Source organism: Porites lutea, chromosome 9 (genome assembly GCF_958299795.1).
Source record: "Porites lutea chromosome 9, jaPorLute2.1, whole genome shotgun sequence".
Taxonomy (NCBI): Eukaryota; Metazoa; Cnidaria; class Anthozoa; order Scleractinia; family Poritidae; genus Porites; species Porites lutea.
The window spans coordinates 1,870,191-1,886,771 of NC_133209.1; the positions used below are offsets into that span (position 1 = coordinate 1,870,191).

The window sequence follows — 16,581 nt, forward strand, 5'->3', positions numbered from 1 at the left end:
ATTCATTTTTACAGATACCCCAAACGTATATGGAGTATTTTGGTGACCCGCTTTTCTTTGTTTTTTTTTTTTGTTAAACACCACCAGAGAAAGATGCAAGGTGGGTCATTTTGACTAAAAGGCAGAACTCAAGAGGTATTTTGATTATTACGTACACTCGCTTCAAACGGCTTTCATTGGGTCAGGGATTTCTTTGCCCTACCATGCGGCCCCGTTAGCCTCTCTTCCTTGAGGAAAAAACGGTAAAAGAACCCCTTTCATCTGACAAGGCCATTGCGGTAGGCGTGTCTAAGGCGTGACCGGGGGCACGTCAGTATAGGTGTTAAAATGGACGATAACAGGCCTGGGTTATAATTAGAGGCTACTGCGACCGTGAGATACCATGTTTCATAGTGTTACGACTGAATCGACGAGATTTCCGGAGGGCATGAGAACTCGTAGAAGAAAACTGAGAATCAACACGATTTGGCGGGTGTACAACTCATGTGACCGACTCGTGACATTATTGAGTGTCGGAAATTATGCATATATTAGAGGAACAAAATGATTGTGTTTTAAAACACTCAAAGAGCTCAGCAAGATGGCTACAGTGTCGGGACTGCTGATTGTTGTGTTAATTTTCTTGTGTGCTCTCAAGTACTCCGAGTCAAGATCTTTTGTTATAGATTACGAGAACAACTGCTTTCTCAAAGATGGTAAACCCTTTCGTTACATCGCTGGGTGCTTTCACTATTTCAGGGTTCCTCGTTTCTACTGGAAAGACAGGCTCATGAAAATGAAAGCTGGCGGTTTAAACTCAGTCCAAACTTACGTCGCTTGGAATATTCACGAACCAGTTCATGGCCAGTACAACTTCAAAGGCGATGCAGATCTTGTGAGCTTTATAGAACTCGCTAACAGCATTGGACTTCTAGTGATTCTCAGACCCGGACCTTATATTTGCGCTGAGTGGGAAAATGGCGGGTATCCATCATGGTTATTGATGAAGAACTCATCGATTTCCTTAAGAACCATGGACAACAAGCAATACCTATCGTATGCAGAGTCCTGGCTGAGCGTGCTATTGCCCATGATGAAGCCATTGCTGTACTCAAATGGGGGACCAATCATATCAGTCCAAGTTGAAAATGAGTATGGGTATTACAGGGCATGTGATCTGAACTATTTGAAGTTTCTTGAAGAGTTGTTTCGTAAATACCTTGGTAGTAATGTTATTCTTTTTTCAAACAATGGCGTCCGTGAGTCTTTATTAAAGTGTGGTACTATCCCTTCCCTGTATCCCACTTTGGACATTGGCGCCGGAAGTAATTTAGATAGGGCATCTGCAGCAAAGCGGAAGTTTGCCCCCAGGGGACCTTTGGTAGTCACTGAGTATTACCCAGGGTGGTTGGATCACTGGAGTGTACCTCACCAAACCAGATCTGCACAGAAAGTTGATCAGACTTTTGACAAAATGCTGGCAATGAATGTATCTGTAGTCTTTTACATGTACATGGGAGGTACTAACTTTGGTTTCATGAATGGTGGAAGTTACCATCAAACTTTACTGACGAGCATTACGAGTTATGATTATGATGCACCTTTGACAGAAGCTGGTGATACAACTACAAAATTTCATGTCCTGCGAGAGACAATTGCCAAGTACGAGAAGATACCTGAGATTCCCATCCCACCAAACACTACAAAGTTTGCATATGGTAAAGTTCAAATGACACAACTTTCAACCTTCCTTGATGCTGTGCCAAAACTTTCTGCTCCTCATGGCCCTGTAAATTCAACCTTTCCTTTAACCATGGAACAAATTGGACAAAGCTATGGATTCATTCTTTATCGAACACAAATTCCTGCAGAGTTTGCTCAGTCAACAGTTGTCTTGAATATCACTAGCTTAGCACGTGACCGAGCCATTGTGTATGTGGGAAAAATTCGTCAAGCTACCATGTACCGTGATCCTAAAGATCAGACTGCATCTCTCATCATTCAGAATGAGTTGCAGCTTGATATTTTGGTGGAAAATATGGGAAGAGCCAATCAAGGTTATGCTGAGCCTAAAGGGATCGTTGGTAATGTTACAATAAATGGTGCAGTTCTTGTCAATTGGAAGACATATCCTATAAACTTAGACAATGTCTTTTCAGCCACAGATGGCTATCTTAACATTGAGCAACACCAAAAGGAGTTATTTACTAACAGCTTTGCACCTACATTTTTTCACGGGGAATTCTTCGTAAATTCCTCGTATGACACATTTCTTCACCTGCCTGGATGGAGCAAAGGGCAAGTGTTTGTAAATGGCTTTAATTTGGGTCGTTACTGGCCTGTGATTGGTCCACAAGTCACATTGTTTGTACCAGCAAATGTGATATCCCTCAAGCAGAAAACTGCCAGCGTTGTGATACTGGAGTTGGATGGTGCTCCCTGTGAATCTTCTGAAACTTGTTTTGTTGAGTTTGTGACAACTCCTATTTTAAATGGGACTGTACATCCTATAGTAGATGGTGAATTCAGTGTAAACACTTTAAAAACTGAGAAATTTCATTGACCCATACATGGAAACTGCAGTGTTACTGTCAAACTGGGATAACCATGAACACCAGAGATATTTCTGGAATGTTATTGTGTTGCAAGAAAAAAGCCAATCAGGCATGGGAAAACTGAACCGCATGGAAGAACGTGTCCTGATCTTTGCTGTGATTAGTCATAACACAATAAACATTCCTGAGATATTTCAAGTGTTCACAGTTTTCCCAATCGCACTGTAATACTGTTTGATTGCACTGAATAGGTCATCCATGGATCAAAACATATAAGAACCAGCTGACTTAATTTGTGAAGCTTTGTAGGAGGAGAGATTGTAGGAAATAGAAAACAACAACAAAAAAATACTACTATAAAGGATTTAAATCCATCTTACCCTTTCTACAAAACAAAAATATTCATGTCATTACAAGAACCCACCACCTCAAAAAAGAGTTTGACAGTATAGGTTTCTTGTCTTTTAAGTAGTGAAAAGACCTGATTAAATTTTGTAAAGCTATGAGACTGGGACTTTAGTAAGCACTATACTTGCTGTTCACACCAGCAATGAACTTGTTTATTGATATATTGTAGATTTAGATAATAACAGGAAATATGGATAGAATATTTTAGAATGTTTGTCAAAACATCGATCATGAAAACATGATATTTTATTGTGAGATGTTTAGTGTATACATTCTGAAATGTTGCAACACTAGCATAGATCACTTTGAAAACAATTTTCTAGTTTTGCTAGTTCCTTTGTATTAACCCCTTTTACATTGAATTTATCAAAGAAAGTAAGATCCATCTTTGTAGAAATATTAACCTTGTGTGTGTATAGTAACTTGTTTTTTTCGTTTTGATAACTGTCAAACGCACTTCACATGAGTCTCCTGCTGGGGAGACTGCGTTAACCACTGCCTGTGTACTTGACGTTAAATAAATCGTCTTACGTTTTCTTATCTCATATTGTGAAACCTAAAATTGTGTTTTTTGTAAATTTAGTTCCCTGATTTCCTTCTCAGAAGTGAGTATGATATCTGAAAGGTTGCAGTTCCTCCTGAGTGGTTAAATAAAACTGTGAGTGTTGGTCAAGCTGGTCATCCACCCTGTGCCTATAACCAGTGTTGGTGGGATGTTTATAGAGTGTTTCAAAGATCTTTATTTACCTATGATTTGTAATTACTTCATATTAGTCTTTGCAATGATTTCATATCTCAGCAAGTATGGCTGTCAAAGGAGGATTTATTTTTAATGTGTACTAACCACCTACGTATACAGTTCACTATACACTCATTTTCGCAACTAATAGATAAATAAATGAATAAATAATTAAATAAGTAGATGAAAACGTTTATTAAGAAATTGGCTAAAAGGTGCACTCGGTGTTGACTTTGTATGTTTCATGTCTAATTGATTAAGTGCAGCAATTCCAAGGCTGTACTCTAAGAAAAATTGAAGGTAGCCGTGTGCTCTAAAGCTGAGAAATCCAGGGTGTCCAGGATAGGATTTATTTGAAAAAGCTAAGGATTTCCTCATTGAACAAGAGCAAAAGTTAGCTGCCAGGGGTCACCGGGCACTACTTGAGCACAGCCCTTAATTCTGCTACATTTTTAATAGTTGAAAATAGAGTGAAAAACTGATAAATAAAAAAGTTTCTTTAAAAGTAGAGTGACGTAAAACTGCATTTCATCACGATGGAATGTCCATCAATACCTGTTTTCACTAGAGTTAATGTGCTGATTTCAAGAATCAGTTAAGATTCTATAATGATGCATAAAGGTTGGAGAAAAAACAGCTTATTTAAAATTTTGTCTTCCTACATAAATCCATTAGAATTTCTCACTAAACACTGACAAGACTCCCTTTTTTAAATATATACTATTGTAGCTTTCTTACCAGTAACTTCAGTTGCTGTTAAAGGCAGACCACAGACTTCAAACTAAAGCCCTTGCAAATTTACTAAATAATGTCTGTATTTAAATTGTGCAAATAAACTGGAAAGATGCATTTTATTAACAAGTAAAATTATAATAATATTAAAACCAAAATTTATGAAACACTTCCAATATTGCTATTTGCCTATTTCTTCTTAGAAGGTAATTGTCACTATAGTTTACACAGGTTAACTCACAGGTTAATGGATTTCATTTACCATGCTTGTGTAAAAGAAATCACTAAATATCAATGTCTTAATAGTATAACCTATTAATACAATAAGATCCTGTTGGTATGCGTTAAGAATACTTCCAATAATATTGTATAGCAAGCTTAATTATCATATTGTGAATTTTACATGTACAATAAATTTCAGTTCAACTGAGCATCATGTATTGAAACTACAGACGGCAGAGAAAGGATATTAAATGAAGTGCCAATTATTTAGAAAAGAGAATTTGGTAAAACATTAAGAGGAATGTACTCTGCCAGATGGTCTTTACTCTTGATAAAAACAATCTTGCTGGATGTCACTTCATGCAACCTAGAACCAAAAGAGAAGAATTGCTTGAAAAGTCACCAGTGTGTACACAGCCATTAGGACGAGCAGCTCGTAGCTCTCGAAACTTTCCTTGCCCTAGGGAAGTCTTAATTTACCATTTTTAACAATGAATTAAGTTGGCAGATGAACTGCCTGGGTGTTTGCTCTTCAGGCAAGTGGGAAGGAAAAGTTACTTGCCCGGTAGGAAATTCCACCAGCTGTCGCGGACAACTAGACAGCACTTTTTTCAAGCCTCATTTACATCAACCTTATTCCATATAGATGGTATATTTAGTTACTCTTTTGTCTTTTTTAATTAGCCAGTACAGTAGTGGAAAAGAGGGCTTATAAACATGTATTACACTCTGGTTATTGACCTGATTGGTCAATTATGTTCTGACTTTATAGGTCTTCTGTCAGTATTGTTTATGAAGACTCCAAAAGTGATTGGTGCGTTTCAATCTATCTTTTGTCACGGTTAAACAACACAGATGACTTTTTAGACTGAATGAATGTCTGCATAAGAGGCTGCAGCGTGATCTTGAAACTTACCACAGTCTGATGAGGGCCCAACAGCCAGTAAAAATAAATGGAGAATTTACAATCAGGCATTTTCCAAGTCTCTCTGGATATCTCCTGGAGAGCAGCCAAATTAACTGCTTCACAAAACCATAATCCATGTTGCTTAATGAAAATCCCTGGGAAGGAATGAAGACTCAAGGTTACAATTGGACCAATTCAGTTCCATAGGTCACTTGACATTTGGGTGCCTGGGAAAGACCTAACAGAAGTGAGGTTGGTGGAGTTCACCCCCCGCCCCCCCCCACCCCCAGGCATTTGTTGAAGGGTTGGACCTTCTCTGGAAACACAAAACAAACTAGCGTTATACTCCAAATAATGTACTTTTGAAGAACAAGATAAAAAAGGTTTATATTAACTTTAGATTTAAAAAATGATGCTGTTGTTTGGGTTATCTACATGCTTATCTCTGACTTCCAAAAAAGACAAATACTGTGAGTACATCACAGTTACCATGCCTAGTTTAAATCCTCATACCTTTAAATCAAACGTAATGCAAAGGTTGTCAATAACATCCTCGTTACACTTTCTAGTTGCTTCCTCCTAAAAGTTCAAATGTATGTGATAAGTTATGCAATAACATGAACTCAAATAGTTAAGTTGTTCACCATAGAATCTCCATTACTATTTTTATATCTTTAACTTGTGCGGCACTTACCAGGATATAAATAATAAACTTGGTGAGTACATTCAGATCTCTGCTTCTTGCATCATGATTTCTGACAGTCACTAGGACAATAGGTCTAAGTAAGCATATTAAAAAAGAATCTGTGTTACTTTTATTGGGAATTGGTTTTTTTCCTTAAGCAAAAATCCCACTTTTGAACTTAAAATATATCACAAATTTATGTTGTGGTTCAAATCTGACCTTCCCCTGTGGTCTGGAAAGTCCAGCACTTCTGCTTTTCCTAAGGCCAGTTGTTCTTCAATGTCATCATCACCTCTACTCAGACAGTTTACTCCATATTCCTCTCTCCAGTCAACGTACTTGATCAGTGCACTGTATGCCTCATCAACATCCTGAAAAGCCCTTAAAAAGCGCCTCAGGCAGGCATCACTCTGAGCCTATAGATAAAATAATATATTTGTTTTGTATGCCTTTCCCTCACTCAATTAAACTTAGCACTACCTCCTGTGTTATCAAAGTTTTTACGGTCAGACTAATAAACCAAAAGACTACAATATTAATATACTGGTTAATGCTTGACATTTGATCCAAGTATATAACTATTTTAATAATATGATTTCACTCAAAACACTTTGTCAGACAGTCATCTCCATCATCCACAACAGGAACTGGAGTACCTACTGGGTCATGCAAATAACCTAGGTTTTAAAAAATGAACATGGCTGCATTTTTTAAAGTTAGTGCTGAGCTAATTTTGCTATAATAATGAAAGGGTAGTATCAGTGGTGGTGGGGGGGGAGGGGGGCAGAATTTTACTGTACCATGCAGTGTCTCTATGTTCTTTGCTGCTCTTTGCTATGAGCACTGTGTTTTGTTAAATTACATACCCCCACACAACCTATACAGCTCCCCTTCTTGATAAGCCCCATGCTTACCCCTCCCTTCTAAGCCTGGGAGCAAGCTCTCTGAGGTCAGGAAAAGGAAGGAGAGCTTGAAACTACCTCTCTGGAATTTGAATTCCACCTCCAATTCCCCTGTGGCTCCCCGTCGACTGAGCTGTCAGTGCGAATGTAAACAAACATTGAAAAACACGTGCCAAGGGTAATGATGTCATTACTAATGTCATCTCCACTAATCAACATTTCGCATGGACTTTTTTGATGCAGATATTCAAATTCCAGAGACGTAGTTGCAAGGTCTCCCTCCTTTTCCCACCATGCCGCCAGAGAGCTTGCTCACAGGCTAACCCCTCCCCACTCATGCAACTTCTCCTAAAATGGTAAATGTAGGTCTTAAGAGTACAGTTACAATGGAAAGTGGTAGGGGTGGGATCTAAAGGTAAAAGCCATGTGAATAAGGTTGGAGGACAACCATTTCTTTTAAAACAGCTATCTTTTTATATCTTAATAGTGAATTTTTTACTCTGATCATTATTTAGGTGTGCCAATTGAAGGCAGAAGTACTATAACAATATTTTTGAATTACTGCATGAAAATTCCATTGGTTTTTTTATTGGAGTGACAAACAGTGATTCATATTCAGCTATTACCAAATTTACAAAGTCCATTGTAAACTGCACAAAAGAAACATATTTACATGATTTCTGACTTAGTCCATTTGCAACCTAATGTCTCTTTTAAAATCAATTCTTAAATTATTTACCATAAAGAGAATAAAATTTATAGATAAATGTCAGTCAAAAGCTGCGTTTTATGGAACTACATACAATATTTTACCATGTTTTCTAGAATTTGGATTTGCAATGGGAGATTAATTTTTTTTAACAAAGTTTTTGTTCTTGGTCAATATTATGCAAATGAACTAAAGAAATGACAACAGGTAACATAACAATATTAAGTTACTTTAGTGCGAAAGCGTAAAAACAGTAATCTAGATGCAATATCTTATTTTGAAAATAATTCGGGGAATAAAGCATTAAAGATAAAAAATAAGTTATTTGCATACCTTTAAAGGTTCTGCATCAAAAAGAGGCTGCAAGGAAATGAAAGAAAAAAGAAACAAAATGATATGTTGAACAACTTCAGGTTAATTAAGTTTCCTGTTTCTAAGATATTTGACAAATCCTACAAAAATTTGACAAGATAACTTTGTGTCTGAATTAACCCGAAAACACGAGATTCAGCTTTAAACTTTATATTTAACCTAGACGAACTGACCGAGATTTATTCTTCTGAAATGATAATATAAAATTAATTATACAATACATTCAAAGAATTCTATTGCTAAACTAACCTCAAGACGACTTTTAAGCTCCAGAAAATCGTCATCGACCGCAGATGTCGTTTGAATCTCAATCGACATGTCCTGTGCGTTCAATTTCTATAGTTCAGTCGCCACATTTTGCGAAAAAGTGTGAAACAGCCTAAGGTATCTCTATCCAGAATATCAATAATTCATGCCAAATTCACAAGGTAACCTGTGTTTTGCGGCTTACATCGGAATACAATAAATTATAAACACAAGCTTCATACACGATAAACAAATCCCAGACCGGAAAAAAATTGAAAAACGCCCGCAATCAGACCGCGGTTGATGACATATAAAAGACAAGTTTCTGATTGGCTAAAATGAGCAAGAGTGACCAATCAAATTGTATGTAAGAAATCGACCGAACGTCATGTGCAGAAACATCCAAGATGGCGACTGCAAGACTGGAGTACGTTCTGAGTGATTCTTCTTCGTGTGTTAAGCCTTTTATAGGTTAGACTTATTTGTGAGCAACCTTTAGATAAAATTTTGTCAGGAAATAGTGGGTTAAATTTTGTGCTTTCTTTTAGCTTTTGTATAAAACGTGCTAAGTTTGCCACTTGTCCCATAGACAATAGATAGATAGATAGATTTCGGTTGACCATTCTAATTATTTTATGCAGTACATTTTACAAATGCAAACTTGAGATCTGGCAAGAAAGATAACAAAAAAATCAAATTTGCCTGTTATCGATGGGCCGACCATACTGATGAAAAGAAGAAGAAGAGAAGAACTCTGGTGAGTAGAACCAAGTGAAATGTGTGTGTGGTATTGTTTTCCTTTTTGATGCTTTAATATTTGTGTAAGGTCTTGGAAATTTTTGTTTTCTTTCAGTTGTCATTTCTCATCTTATTTTGCTAAAATTGTTCCCAGACAATTTTAAGTTGGACAAAGGGCCGAGCTACACAAGGAAGCTCTTGCATATAAGCTTCTAACAATGATCAGCATCATCACTCTCATTATCATCATCATTGTCATCATCATCATCATCATCATAGTCAGCGTCATCATCATTATTGTTGTCATCATCTTCATCTTTGTCTTTGTTATTGTCATCGTCATTGTCTTAGTCATCGTTATTGTTCATCATCATCATCATCATCATCATTATTCTCATCACGTTTGTTGTTTTCCTGTTCTGTTCAAGAGAAAAAAAAACTTCCCTGAAACCCCTCCGGAAATTTCAGTTTTATAGCTAAGTTGTTTCAGCTAAAAAAAAAACTAAAAAGGCCCCCTTTGTCCAGAAACTCTGCTCACTATTAGCATTGTTTTTTAGATTGCTGAGACAGACAAAATGGAGTATGTTGGTCAAAACTTTGGAGAATCTGCTAGATCTAACACATTGTGCAAGTGAGTACTATTACAAATGAATGAGGTTATTTTTATAGATTTCTTATTTTCTTTCTTTATTTTTATCCTGTTAGAGAAGATAAGTGTTCAGTGTAGTGATCCTTCTTAGAAGAAATGTCACCTTTTCTTTTTTTTGAGATGAACAATATCTACCTGTATATGTAATGTTTGTTTTATAAACAGAGGGTTTGTTTGATTTGTAGATATGTCCTTGGGGTTTACAATTCAAGAACAGAGGTCATGAAGATGTATGACACTGAGATGATTACACTACAGCCTAAAGTTCTAGGTAAACTATCAGAGGGTTTGATTTGTAGGTGTGAGGGGTGTGACCTCAGTCAACTCTCTCTAAGAGAGACATCTTCGGGACCAGCCCTGACTGTCTGTCTTAAAGAGATGTCTAACTTATCGATTTCTAACAAAATTTGTGGAGAAAATTCCCATGAAATTGGCTGTTTTTTACCGATAGTTTTTTGGCAAAGTTTGCTCCTGAAAATTCCTGCAAAAATTCTGTGAAATCGGCAGATTTTTCCACGAATTTGTCCTGAAAATCCTGCAACATTTAACTTTTCTTTCTGCGACCTATCAGAAGCCCTGGTTAAGAGAGAGTTGAATGTATAGGTCTTTTTAACTTGAACCCTAACTTTAATCGTTTCAGTCTCATTTTACCTGCTCCTAATTTGCATGGGATCACTCCAGTTGTCTATCTGTGATGGGTAGGGGCTCTACCTTGTACAGGACCTAAGTCCTGCTTGGCCCATCCTCTCTTGGTAGTTCTGCACCTAGTAAAGGGGGTACGATAGAACAAGTAAACGACATTATTGTATCATAGTGATTTTGAGTCGCTGAATATATGTACCCAAAAATAGAGGGGGAGGTTCATCAATGGGAAATTGGCATGTTTTGAATATATTTTACCGGTCAAAATTGAATTCAGGTTAAAATTTTTTCACCAAGGTTGATTCTTAATCTCTTTAATGTCTTCTAGTCCTAATTCATGAATAATTAGGGCTAGAAGACAAAGAAAATTGAGAATCGACCCAGGTTAAAATATTTTAACCTGAATTTAATTTTGACCTGTAACATAATTTATACATGTTTGGGAATAAGAATATAGGCAACGTACTCTAGAAATCACTTTTTCTAGCATTCATTATTATTGTAATTACTAGAAAACTGGATGAAAGAAAATATTCCAATGTATCTGGAATTTTCCAACTTGTAGATACTTGCATCTTTTGGTGGCAAAAAATAGTCTGTGAACAGGCCTTTGGTCGAGCGGGGAACTGGGGAGAGGGAAAAGTGAAAAGGGCTCTCCCCCCCCCTTTCCTTTCCCTTCGCTATTTTTTTCCCCAAAAAGGACCGAGAGCCTGTTCACGCTATTTTTTTCCCCAAAAAGGACCGAGAGCCTGTTCACAGGCTAGCAAAAAAAGGCTCTTTTTATGATTTTTTTCCTGTAAATTTTTTGTAGCAGGAAAATGCTTTTTATGTTATATGGGCATATGCATACTCATGCATATTTGTGTCTCCTTGATATTGTTTTCATTGGTGCAGTTGATAATGAGTTAAACCACGCAGAAGGAGAACAAGACAATAAGATGGAACTCTCTTACATTGAAAAGGTAAATAAACAGTGATTCAAAAGGATAAAAAGATATGAATTTAACTCGTCTTAATATCATATTCAAAATGTCAATAACTTTTTGTAGTTATTTTTGTCATCATGGATCTATTATAAAACATTATGTTACAAAAAACACTCTTACCTGATGTCACTTTTGTTCTCTAGCTTGTTTTGTCACTTTAACCTGTATATGTAACATTATGTCAGATTTTTGTTTTTTTATCTTGTCACTTGATGATAATGTTATGGTGACATCAAAATGTTGTGTTAAAATCTTTTCGCTCATTTTTATTGATAAATGTACCACTTTTTTAACCTCCAAAACATGTGTCTCTAAGCTAGTGTTTCTTACCTGAAATTCAAAAGGTATTTTTGTCTTTCAGTAATAATCTGCTCACTACTATTTTGTAGAATGATCTTCTCACAGAAGCGTTTGGAAGCAGTAAAAAGAAAAGAGCCATGGCATCTCGACTGCGAAATAAAATTAACAATACAGGGCTGGATGACACAGTGACTGAAGTCGTACAGGCTCTGGCAAATGAACCAATGGATAAAGCAGGTCTTAATCTTGATTTTCCAGATTAATACAGTTTCTAGATGATAAATGCAATAATTTTAATTGGGTACTTGACTCAGTTTGAAGTGTTTAAATGAGTATGGTCATGCTGAAATGTCATCTTTTTGCTAGTATATTTATAGCAAAATGTGTCAGACATTCTCTTGTGCGGCATACATAGATTCTTTCTCATAGCTTTTTATCACCCCATGCTAGGAAATCCTAGACTGTCTTGCATTCTGGATTCTATGCCATGGATTCTGGATCCAGGTACTGGATTTTGGATTCCTTGAGCTGATGATTACAGCTTCCAAAGCCTAGGATTATGGTTTCCATAAGAAAATTTTCTCGCATTCTAGATTCCGGCTCCCCTTTATACCTGGGGTGATTTTTATATTTTCTGTTGCCCCTGATTTTATCCATTTTTCACTGATTGCAGATGGCGTGGAAGAACAGTACTCATCCATTCCTCCATTTGATGCTAGTGCGGCAACTCCTGCTGATGTCTACAAACTAGATGATAGTATCCTTTTCAAATTTCAAATTATGTACAAAATGTTTGTTATAGTCGTATTCTCTAGTATTCGTTTTCTTTAGAGAACATTAGTGGCTTTGACTTTTTAAGTTGCTTTTACTGTCTGGAATACATGGTAAACGTTTGTTTGGAATCCCAAGTTGTTGTGTGTAATCATGAAAATTTACCCTAGACTATATGGTTAGCTATGTGGTTAGGTTAGCCCAGATATTGTTCATGGAATGATGTAACTTAGATAACAGTGCTTTAGAGTGTGTGTGAACTTTCTCTTTATTCATCAACACAATTCTAGCACCAGATCTTTGTTTCATTTCAGCAAAATATTTATAGCATTTTATGTTGAGATCAACACAACTTTCTGTAGTAAACTTGTCAACGTCCCTTGACTTATTGAAGTTATAACTCCTTTGGAATATGAAGTTTTGCAGAAAAAGTCACTGGAACTTAAAAATGCAGAGAGAGATACAATAAACGTGTGGAGAAATCAAAGAAGGTACAAAGTGCATATTTGCAGCTAATGCAGCCTGGGAAATTTTTTGTGCCAAAGATGTATAATGTAATATTTTATAGCAATGATATTTACATCATACTATTTACTGTAACATCTTGGCTTAACTGACAGACAACTAATAACATTGCGACTTAATTGTATGACTAGTCAGGTCAATAACCAGCATTTAATAACATCAATTACTGACGTGATGAATACTTTTGACTCTGAAGATGACTACTGCACAGGTTGTTGAAATGTCAGTCACTGTCAACAACAACAGTCCTATTCCAAACTACGTTCACCCAGAAGATCATCCTCAACCTTCTTTTGAAATGATATTTACTTTTGCCTTTTTATGTTAACGTGTAGGTTCCCAGAGTATATTTTGCGGCATTTAGAAGTCATGTCTGTCAATCCTTCACAGCGTCTCCACCAGTCATGTTGCCTCTTATATTTATCATACATGATAACATTATATGGCTTGAACTATCAGGATCTGAAGAAAAAAGGTGAATGCTTTGGACCGAACAATACACATAGTCATACAATCCTGAGTTCCTTGTGATTGGGTCTTTAGTGGCCAGTTTACAGTCATACCAATAATTTGAGACTGTTTGCGTGTGCCATAGCAGAGACCTTTAGAGTCAAGGACAAGGAGGACCACTAGGACATGATTTAACTTTGATTTAGCTTTTTGGCATTTTAAATTCTAACAAATTTTCTTCTGAGATAGTCTTTCTCATCTTAGAATCTAGAGGTCTCCAATGTGTAAAACAGGCAAAATTTAGAATGAGGCAATCAGAGTGTTTGAAAACAAGTTACGATGTCACTGCTGACCATTTCTGCTGAAAATCATTGTTACCAACAAAAATTGAGATTGAAATCCCTAAATAGCAACAGGACACCCAAGCAACCACAGGAGACCCAAAGATTAGTGTACTGCGTTTGCAGCCAAAAAAAGTTGACTGCAACCTCATGAGCCTGGGTCATTTTTTCTCATTTTATAGATCCTCTGTATGGAATGCCTGACATTATACAGAAGAAACTCTTGTCCATGTTTTCACTGCAGAAAGGAAAATTTAGGTAGGAGTAATAATTAACAAGTCAATGTTATCTGAATCAGTACATGAGCTCTCTCCATTCGCAGTTAGATAGAAAATTGCAACTTTTGACACTCTGTGCTGAAGCATTTTTTTTGTGAGCACAAACCTTATTTACACGATGAAATGAATTTTTTTAAATTTACTTTTGCAGAGCAATTCCAAAAAGACTCAAGGATAAACTTGTGTCTTACATATTAGTGCTAGCATTGATGATTGATGAGTATACATTAGAGTGCAGTGTGATCATGAAAGATCTTGGCATGTCTGATTCAAGGTATGAAACCAACTCTGGGTAATCTGAAAGCACGGAAAATAAGCTTGCATGTCAACACGTCCTGTGTTTTGACAATTTGAACACACTGTTGAAAGGGTACTTTAAAATTCAACTCTTTTGCAAAGATTTGCACAGTTGAGTACTTTGAAACTGAATGGAACTAGAAAATATCCCATCATAAACCCCACTATGGAGTGTTGATGGCAGTTCTAAGGGAGATCCCTCCTCTGCAGAGTGGGCCTCTTTGTGTCGTAGGTAGGCTGGGAGGAGAGGGAAAAAGGAAAGCGCCAGGGAACAATGGAAAGAAGAAAGCCATTTCTCTCCTCCCACCATCCACCATGTGCTTACTATTGTTTTGTTATTCTATTTTTAATGGAATACCCAGTGAGAGCCCAGGGCTGTCATGTGGGGCCGGGTAGAGATTTTCCCCGGCTAGTAGAACGTGGCCCCCGGCTACTTTCATGGGAAAATACAAGAAAAATAGAACTATAAGAAACCCCTACCTGTTTGATTCCCCGCCTGCTTGCTGTATTTACCCGGCAACTTGAAATCTTGGTGACAGCCCTTGAGAGGCTCTTTAGAGGAGAGAGCAAGGCAAGGGTGACTTGAAAGTCAAATTTGTAAAGGAAATTGTGAAGCTAATTATAATATTATTGAATTTTGAGAGGGTTCAGAGGTTCAAACCAATATACCCTCAAGGAGAAAGGTAAAAAGTTTTGGCATCCACAATGTTATTTATTGCTCTCAGAACCCCTGGCGAAAGCCTGCTCCCTCAATGAGCCTCAGCATTCCACGTACAGTTAGTCACCTGATTTCAGGCAAAATCCTTGAAGGGCATGAGCAGTGAGAGAAATGGGGTGGAAACATGTGTTTTTGCATTTTTTTTCCCATCTCACTAAACAAACTGCCCACTACACAGGCTTCATGTATCATATGTTTGCATTTTGTAGACTCAGTGCACTGTTAATAGGAATTTCTTTTGATTGGCAGATTAACAGCTCACATGAAAGCGATAGGCTGTGTTGTAAGATCATCAAAAGGACAAAGGAAACGAAAACTTGACGATGAAAAGGACAGCACTCCTTCTTCTAAAACAGCAAGTCTTGAAATTCCTTTACCCCCTGACTTCCAAAATAGCACAAACAGATGATGGCCATTTTGTCTGACTTGCTAATGAATAAATACCGAAATAAAATTAAACAGTTCTTGCTGAGGTGAAATTTTTCATGTTTATTTTGAGATATAACAATCAATTATATGCCTTAAGAAATATAACTGATAGCATTAAAAGACTAGCTCATTTGGCCGAGAACTTGACTGCAGAGAGGGAGGTCATGGGTTTGATTCCTGGAACCAGACCAATACTCAGGGTGTTAAAGAACTGAGAAATGTAGGTTCTGCCTTTGCCCTGTAAAAAGGTAGACCTTTGCATGGCCAGGATGACCACGTTAAATGGCAGTCACGTAAACAGTGATTAACTTTATCTTTAGTACTGCTAATTTTAAGCACCATAAAGAACAGCTTAGAAGCCTTGATTCATCCTAGAATAAGGTCCAAGTGGCTCCCAGTTTTCTTGGTGGTAGCTCACCTCTGCCCTTAAAATTACTGGACAGTCTCCTTACACCATACAGAGCTTGGCAACATTGCCAATGTAACTGCTGTTGAATCAGTGTTACAATCAAAAAACAAAAGTGCAGTCAGAGTATATTTTACTGATGCTGTGTTATTCCAGTGCTATGGCTGCATTTATCATAATGAATTTGAATAGTGATTGTTTACTATTGGTGACTCGACATTTCCTGATTATGCAAATGAAGTTCCACAAACCCTTCTTGTCTTTAACTGTAAAGAATTGTTGAAAAAATACTTTATAAAAGAGAATTTCCTGAAACAAGCAGATCACATTTATTTAGCTAATCTAGCAGAAAGGTTTATTTACAAATGAACATCAGAATTACAAACTTCCAAAAATACCAGTATTGCAAAGTATTACATTTTCGGCTTATATCAGTGTACAAACCAACTTAGAAAACTTAAACAAAAAAACAATGATTTTCATATTAAAGGCTCAGTCTGTGTTACCCTCTAAATTCTAAACTTTCTGCCTTAGATTGGACACAAACTTGTTATGGCCAATGTGGCTTTCTGTGTGGGAACTTTTCATTACAGGA

The 16,581-nt window shown here is 36.9% G+C and overlaps 2 protein-coding genes and 1 pseudogene across 2 annotated transcripts; 2 read left to right on the forward strand and 1 right to left on the reverse strand.

Moving 5' to 3' along the window:
• The first annotated feature begins 515 nt into the window (after positions 1 to 515).
• Positions 516 to 4,191, forward strand: LOC140947243 (beta-galactosidase pseudogene; annotated as a pseudogene).
• Positions 3,746 to 8,717, reverse strand: LOC140947244 (uncharacterized). The gene is made up of 7 exons (XM_073396301.1): positions 8,460 to 8,717; positions 8,172 to 8,198; positions 6,447 to 6,643; positions 6,237 to 6,321; positions 6,056 to 6,121; positions 5,552 to 5,697; positions 3,746 to 5,002 (listed from the first exon to the last, which is right to left on the reverse strand). The coding sequence occupies exons 1-7, from the start codon at positions 8,526 to 8,528 to the stop codon at positions 4,903 to 4,905; spliced, it is 690 nt and encodes a 229-aa protein (XP_073252402.1). The 5' UTR covers positions 8,529 to 8,717; the 3' UTR covers positions 3,746 to 4,902.
• A 146-nt stretch (positions 8,718 to 8,863) lies between these two features.
• On the forward strand, positions 8,864 to 15,664 carry LOC140948173 (DNA-directed RNA polymerase I subunit RPA49-like). Its single transcript, XM_073397395.1, has 12 exons — positions 8,864 to 8,927; positions 9,098 to 9,213; positions 9,752 to 9,825; positions 10,029 to 10,114; positions 11,380 to 11,447; positions 11,861 to 12,008; positions 12,445 to 12,528; positions 12,937 to 13,033; positions 13,403 to 13,542; positions 14,041 to 14,116; positions 14,288 to 14,410; positions 15,401 to 15,664. Exons 1-12 carry the CDS (start codon positions 8,864 to 8,866, stop codon positions 15,558 to 15,560), a joined length of 1,236 nt encoding a protein of 411 aa, XP_073253496.1. The 3' UTR covers positions 15,561 to 15,664.
• Positions 15,665 to 16,581: the final 917 nt, after the last annotated feature.

Bases quoted from the DNA above. Each gene is read 5' to 3' on its own strand.
- LOC140947244 (XM_073396301.1), bottom strand. From the start codon at position 8,528: ATGTCGATTGAGATTCAAACGACATCTGCGGTCGATGACGATTTTCTG. The intron at 8,199-8,459 runs GTTAGTTTAGCA...ATTTCCTTGCAG, and splicing joins AGCTTAAAAGTCGTCTTGAG to CCTCTTTTTGATGCAGAACC. The intron at 6,644-8,171 runs GTATGCAAATAA...TTTTATCTATAG, and splicing joins TTGATGCAGAACCTTTAAAG to GCTCAGAGTGATGCCTGCCT.
- LOC140948173 (XM_073397395.1), top strand. From the start codon at position 8,864: ATGGCGACTGCAAGACTGGAGTACGTTCTGAGTGATTCTTCTTCGTGT. The intron at 9,214-9,751 runs GTGAGTAGAACC...ATTGTTTTTTAG, and splicing joins AGAAGAAGAGAAGAACTCTG to ATTGCTGAGACAGACAAAAT. The intron at 13,034-13,402 runs GTACAAAGTGCA...GTTAACGTGTAG, and splicing joins GTGTGGAGAAATCAAAGAAG to GTTCCCAGAGTATATTTTGC.